Source organism: Ovis aries, chromosome 15 (genome assembly GCF_016772045.2).
Source record: "Ovis aries strain OAR_USU_Benz2616 breed Rambouillet chromosome 15, ARS-UI_Ramb_v3.0, whole genome shotgun sequence".
In the NCBI taxonomy this organism is placed as follows: domain Eukaryota; kingdom Metazoa; phylum Chordata; class Mammalia; order Artiodactyla; family Bovidae; genus Ovis; species Ovis aries.
This window is the reverse complement of record NC_056068.1, coordinates 77,753,667-77,761,260: the sequence shown is the minus strand read 5'-3', so window position 1 is coordinate 77,761,260 and position 7,594 is coordinate 77,753,667. Positions and strand designations below refer to the sequence as shown.

The 7,594-nt window shown below is 37.0% G+C and overlaps 1 protein-coding gene across 1 annotated transcript; it reads left to right on the top strand.

The window, feature by feature from the left end:
- The first annotated feature begins 2,341 nt into the window (after positions 1-2,341).
- Positions 2,342-3,298, top strand: LOC101117362 (olfactory receptor 5F1). Its single transcript, XM_004016797.5, has one exon. The coding sequence runs from the start codon at positions 2,342-2,344 to the stop codon at positions 3,296-3,298; it is 957 nt and encodes a 318-aa protein (XP_004016846.3).
- The last annotated feature ends 4,296 nt before the right edge of the window (positions 3,299-7,594 follow it).

Genomic DNA, 7,594 nt, shown 5'->3' with positions numbered 1-7,594 from the left:
TGGGGAGTTCATCTTTCAGTGTCCTATCTTTTTGCCTTTCTATACTGTTCATGGGGTTCTCAAGGCCATAATACTCAGGCAGTTTGCCATTCCCTTCTTCAGTGGAGCACATTTTGTCACAACTCTCCACCGTGACCTGACTCTTGGTTGGCCCTACATGGCATGGCTCATAGTTTCACTGAGTTAGATAAGGCTGTGGCCCATGTGATTAGATTGGTTAGCTTTCTGTGATTGCAGTTTCTTTCTGCATGCCCTCTGATGCCTTCTGCCTGTTCCTACCATCTTACTGTGATTTCTCTGATCTTGAACGTGGGGTATGTCCTCTCGGCCACTCACCACTCCAGCATGTCACAGCCTAAGAGGGAGCTTAGGGGTATACAATTAAGACGGACAAGCTACAGTGTGTAAAATAGATGGCCTATAGGGCTGTGCCTATAGGAAGTGACTTAGCAATATAGGGATGTATTTATAGCATAAGAAATTATAGCCACTATCTTGTAATTTTTTTAATTTTATTTTTAATTGGTGGAAAATTTTTCTTGGTTTCTGCTATATAACACAAATCCATTATAATTATATATATATATAATTACTTATGTATATAATTTATAATTATGCATATATTTATACATAGATACAATACATAGGATAATTATATCTAATAAAATCAGGGTATGTATATATATATATATATATATATATATATATATATCCCCTTCCCTCTTGAGCTTCCCTCTCCCTCCCCTCCCCTACCCCTCTAGCTCTTTGAATAGAGTATAATCTGCCAAAATAATCACTATGCTGTTCACTTGAAGCTAGTACAATATTGTAAATCAAGTATACCCAGAATTGAAAAGGCAAATGTTCTTAATCCATTGTCTTAATGCTCATGGTATAGTATTCTTTTAAGCAAATGATGTATTCAGTGTCCCCTTTGCATTTCACTCAAGAAAAGAGTTAGAATTTAAACTGACCCAGACCAAAGGAGGAGTACACACACATGCACACAAAGGGACGTATAATAATTTTGTTGCAGCTTATGTACCTTTTTGATTAAGATTAACTTATAAATAAAGAGGCAATTAAATATCCAATTAAATTATTATATTTTACCTGGACAAAAAATTTTAAAGTAACATAGAGATAAGAAACCACTTTATGATCAAAGTGCCACATGCTTTATTTCATTTATTTTCATATGATCCATGCCACATAATATTTTATTCAGTTATCTGCATATATCATATTTTAATTGCTTTGAGACTGAAGCTTCTGTCTTAAGAGGACTGACTTACAATTAAAGCCTATAATCTAGTCCCCATGGTTATCCAACCCTCTTTAAGAAAAGCAAAATAAAAGGGCAATCATGTGTACATGCTCAGAAGGTGGCTTGAATTTTTTGCAAAGAGGTAACTGAACTGAACTGAATTCAAAGTTTTATGACTTTTCATTTCATTAAAAAATGTAAATCTTTTTATTTTAAATTTCACCTAAGCGTATTAAGAATTCTAATAAAAAGGAAAATAATGGACAGCATAACTAAGACTCTAAGAAGGAAGCTATAAATACCTTTTGCTGCCATTCCCTGTTGTGGACAGGTACAGTATATGCAACTACATGGAATTAATTTGATAGCATGCTTTGTAACGAGTGCAGTTGCTTTGGTCCACTTGCAAAACACTACAAAAGCATTCTTAAGAATGTCATAGATGTCAAAATATTGGTTATTTGCAGTAGGCACTGTTTCTGCTGCTTGAAGAACACAAGAGTGATTTCTGGATGGTGATGCATGAATTTTGCTGTTGAAGAGTGTACAGAGTAGTCTTGATGAGAAAAGAAGGCATTTGAGTTAACCATACATGCTTGTGCAGAGGACGAGAGAGAACTCAGAAAGAATAGCTCTATACTCTGCATTTTGGGTGTGAATGGGCTAGAAGAGAAAGGATAGAATGTATATGCTGCATTTTCAGAAACCTAAACGGACTTTGACCAGCGAACAGGAAGTTCCACAACCCAGATTCAATACAGACAATTGCTCATTGAATGCCAATGCTTGTTCATTTGTCCACGAATTTCCCCTTTACTACAGTCACTCTGGGAGTTGGTGATGGCAGGGAGGCCTGGTGTGCTGCAGTCCACGCAGTCTCAAAGAGTCAGACACGACTGAGTGACTGGACTGAACTGAGCTGATAGTCACCCTGCTTACTCTCCTCTATTATCCCAGGATTTTATTTTCTCTCTGTGTTAGCAACTTCATTAACATTTCTACTATTTTTTGTGAAATTTGGACAATGACATATTTACAAGGAATAGAAGTTTAAGCCTACAACATCTTTAATAAATGGCCAGAAATAATTGTACTTTGCTGACGGAGTTCATCCTGTTGGGATTAGCAGACACACTGGAGCTACAAGCTATCCTTTTTTCTCTTTTTTTGGTGATTTACACACTTACAGTTGTGGGAAATATTGGGATGATCCTTTTAATCAGGACTGATTCTCGACTCCACATGCCCATGTATTTCTTCCTGGCAATCCTATCTTTTGCAGATGTTAGTTATTCATCCGCTATCACTCCAAAGATGCTGGTAGACTTTTTATCAGAGAAGAAAACCATCTCCTTTGTTGGCTGCTTCCTGCAGATGTATTTCTTTATAGCCTTGGCCACAACTGAATGCATCCTTTTTGGGTTAATGGCCCATGACCGCTATGTGGCCATATGCAACCCTCTCCTTTACTCCTTGATCATGTCCAGGACGGTCTGCCTAAAAATGGCAGCAGGGGCTTTTACAGCAGGACTGTTGAACTCTGTGATTCACACAGGTTATGTGAGCAGCTTGTCATTCTGTAGTTCCAATATCATCCATCACTTCTTCTGTGACAGTCCTCCACTTTTTAAGCTCTCATGTTCTGACACACGCCTGCATGAAAGCATCTTGTCCACATTTGCTGGTGTGAATATCATTGGAAGTCTGCTGGTGATCCTCACCTCCTACTGCTACATTCTCTTCTCCATCTTCTACATGCATGCAGGGGAGGGGAGGCGCAAAGCCTTCTCCACGTGTGCGTCTCACCTGACAGCCATCATGCTGTTCTATTCCACCTCCATCTACACTTATCTCAGACCTTCCTCCAGCTACTCCCTGACTCAGGACAAAGTGGCTTCCATATTCTACACAGTGGTCATTCCCATGTTGAACCCTCTGATCTACAGCCTCAGGAACAGGGAAGTGAAGAAGGCTTTATGGAATGTAATTACTAGGAAAAGGGTCCCTTCATTTCTGGGGTTGTTGGGTTAATTTTCTGAACTAAATGGAATATATAATGAATTGTAAATAGTGGTTGAAGCTTACTATGATTGCGGGCTTCATTTTCTTAGCATAGTAGAGTACACACTGAACTTTAAAATGCTGGATCAACATTTTTCATTACAATGTTTTCTAAGTAATCATGTTGCATTTATATCCAAATATATGAATCTGACTGGAGAAGGAAATTGCAACCCACTCCAGTATTCTTGCTTGGGAAATCCCATGAACAGAGAAGTCTAGAGGTTTTCTCTGTCCATGGGGCTGCAAAGAATTGGAAATGACTTAGCAACTAACCCTCATATCCAATAGAATAAGCTAAATTACTAAATTTATATGAAAGTCTAAAACTTTCATCTAATTGTTCTGTATTTCCACTGAGTTCTCAAAAGTATGATGTGTTTTAATGAAACTTTGGTTAGAGAATGAAAAGACTAATTATTGGGCTTCCCAAGTGGCACAGTGGTAAAGAATCTGCCTACCAGTGACAGAAATTCAGGGGACATGAGTTCAACCCCTGGGTCAGAAGGACCCCCAGGAGAAGGAAATGACAACCCACTCCAGCATTTTTACCTGGAAAATTCCATGGTCAGAGGAGCTTGGTGAGATGCAGTCTGCCATAGGGTAGCAGAGAAGGAAAGGACTGGCCTGATCATTTAGAGACAAAAGTTACAATATCATATGATCTAATCAACAAAGGTCCGTCTAGTCAAACTATGGTTTTTCCAGTAGTCATGTATGGATGTGAGAGTTGGACTGTGAAGAAAGCTGAGCGATGAAGAATTGATGCTTTTGAACTGTGATGTTGGAGAAGACTCTTGAGAATCCCTTGGACTTCAAGGAGATCCAACCAGTCCTTTCTGAAGGAGATCAGTCCTGGGTGTCCTTTGGAAGGAATGATGCTAAAGCTGAAACTCCAGAACTTTGGCCACCTCAGGTGAAGAGTTGACTCATTGGAAAAGACTCTGATGCTGGGAGGGATTGGGGGCAGGAGAAGGGGACGACAGAGGATGAGATGGTTCGAAGGCATCACTGACTCAATGGACATGAGTTTGAGTGAACTCTGGGAGTTGCTGATGGACAGGGAGGCCTGGCGTGCTGTGATTCATAGGGTCGCAAAGAGTCAGACACGACTGAGCGACTGAACTGAACTGAACTGAATCATGTAGAGTATTTTTAAGGTCCATTTAGCTTTTACTTTGTCTTTCTTTGTCAGAATTCATCATTAGTATTAATAAGAGATATTGATATATTACATATGTCAAAAATGCTTAAAATTGATTTCCATTTTATGTTTTTGAATTATCTCCCCAGGAGATGCTTAAGTCATATTTCAATATTCAACTTTTAATTGTAGCAGAAGACCTTTTATTTCCCTTCTTCCCCTCATGCATATATATGTTCATTAAATAATAAGTATGAGTTTATACAAACATATGCTAGCAAGAAAATTGCTGACTGACTAGAATGCACCAATTAAAGTAGCACTCTTTGGATTCCTTCCATTCTCCATAGATTTTCCAATGTTTTTCTCACTTTCTCTCTCCAAGACTGAGACATATACACAAACCACAAGCACACACATTCAACGATGGCAATTTTTAAACAGTGCATGGCTCCAAAGCGGGTAGGTCAATGCTCAGTGAATGAATGTGACACATATTCTTTATAACAAGTTCATGGATTTCCTGCATATGAGAATCTATTATCAAGTTAGCAATAAAAATGAGTTAAGATGTGTCTTAATGTTAAAGTTAAGCATTATATGGAGTTAGGTAAGAAGCTGGCTTAGTAGGACTCTGGAGGAAACTGAGTAGGAGCCTGGACTTGCTAAGGAGACAAGCCCTGAGATGCTGTCAAGCTAACTTTATGACCGGGCATAAAAGGTCAGTCCGTCCTAACATCCATCGCCCTATGGTCCACATAGTTGATCTTCACCAAAGGGATATTCATGAAGTCATCAATGGTGTTGGTTCATCCCTGGACCACGCTCTTACCCCACAGGTCCAAATGGTATCTGGTCCTAGAGGCCATGCAGCAGACTAATCAGACTGTTCTCAGAGATGGTTCACCCCTTCACTGAGTGACTCATCTGCATTTTTCTGCACCAGCTGGCTGCTCATTGGCTGTATCTTTCTGCTTTCCCTGTCCTGATTATTCAATGAAATCATATACATGGTCAAGATATTTCATTAATAAATACCAATATTATATTCCTTGCATCAAATGCTTTAATTTCTAGTATAATTTAGAAATAGAAACAATGTTTGGAAGAGTAAATCCATTTATCCTGTGATTTAGGGCTTCCCCGGAAGCTCAGCAGTAAAGAACCTGCCTGCTAATGCAGGAAACACAGATTTGATCCCTGGGTCAGAGGGATCCCCTAAAGAAGGAAATGGCAACCCACTCCAGTATTCTTGCCTGGGGAAGCCCATGAACAGAGGAGCCTGGTGGGCTAGAGTCCATGGGATCGCAAAGAGTTGGACACGACTGAGCGACTAAACACCAAATTCTGAGTTTTAGGATTTATCCATATCATATTCTGAACCTTGTTCTCCAATCTCTAAGTCTAATCTCTTATATTTAGTTACTTTCATTTGCAAAGTCTTCAGACATTTCCAACTTTGGGAACTATTACCACTTAATTATACCTGTCAATTTTAATTAACTCAATATGTACTGCTTATGTAACTCAAGATTATTTAGCCTTTAATTGCTTGTGAAAATTATTTTTAAATCATATTTTCTTGCTCATTCAAAGAATTTATGTAAAATTTATTCCAAATATTTTTTTAATTTTCTTTGACTCAAAAGAAATTTAGATTGTAAAAACATTGAGACCTCTAATTTTGGGTTTGATTTTATCCTTCTCATCTTTAGAAGACAATATTTATTAAACCCTCCCTTACGAATGTGGCATTCTTTTGTGCCTTTTGCTATTTGCATTTCATTCTGTTTCTCTAATATCCCTGTCTTTTATTTCACTTAAACATTTAACATTACCACCTACCCCTTATCAACCATATATTGCCTTATTCAAGGGTTTTTGTGTATTTTATTTACTAAAGTTAATGAATTTTGAAACCCATGCCTTTACACTTTGTCCAGTCAATATTCATCAGCAATTCTGGGAAATCAGAGACTAACTTACAAAACCTGTAAATGTCATAAAGTTGGAAAATTAAGCAAACATACTGGAAAGGATGAAATAATCACAAAGATTCAAATATACAACCTTCCGAAAAGGTGAAATTACTGGAGTCCTGCATTTAGGAAGAAGAAATGTGCAGAGACAGCAGGTATTAATATATCAAAATAATGCTTTATTTACATTAGTTAAATATAAGCTAACATACACAAAAATAATTTTCATTGGTTCATTTAAAAGTGGGAAGTCTTACATTTTGTAAACAACTATTAGGTAAAGGGTAGTGGTGAGGTTAAGTGAAGCAATAAGCCTGTTTAACTTCACACAACTCAATTAAGTTAAAATGTAGTGTATTAACTTATAATTATGCTTTAAAAGACAAAGATAAGTGATATTATGTCAAGAGGACAAAAATTAATGGTCACATGTATGGAAAAAAGTGAAATATAAACTTGTTGAATAGATTTAAAAAGATACAATCTGTAGTAAAAGAAAGCACAATGAACTTTATTGAAAATATGTAAATTTATAGAAGAAATTTTAAAACGAATAGTCTTTTAGAAACTTAATGGACATTGGGGTACACATGTCTCTGTCAATTCTGGTTAAAAAAAATAAAAAATATATATAAAAATCTAAAAAGAAAAATAAATAAACTGTATGGAATATATCTCAAATAGAAAACATGTCATCAGAAAGCAGATATGTGGTCATTTGTTGTTAAACTTAGGTACAATTTACTTCTTTGGCTGGGAAATTGGTATGTATTATCCTTTTATCTTTTAATTTTGTGATTTTAATCCTACTGTGAAGACACTGCATATACCTACACTCCATCCTTAAGTCTCAAAATAGTCTGTGGGATGTTTTAGTCGCTTAATAAAAACCATTACCCTAGAGTTGTTACTAAAGAAGGATGAATCTTGACCAAGGAATTTGAAGGTTTTGCAAACAAGAGATCAACTGGTTGAAGAGCTATGTAAAAAACTTGGTTTCTGAATTGGGCTCCAAGTCCTCAACTTCCTGAAACTGTATGATCATTGTAACCTTGTGTTGTAAAACAAATAAACCTATAAGATATCATTCATTATCCATGTTTTTTTAAGTCTGTTTCAGATTCATTAGCACACTGGTAAGAG

What these genes read in the sequence shown, in the direction of transcription:
- LOC101117362 (XM_004016797.5), top strand. Translation starts at nt 2,342, where the DNA reads ATGGCCAGAAATAATTGTACTTTGCTGACGGAGTTCATCCTGTTGGGA.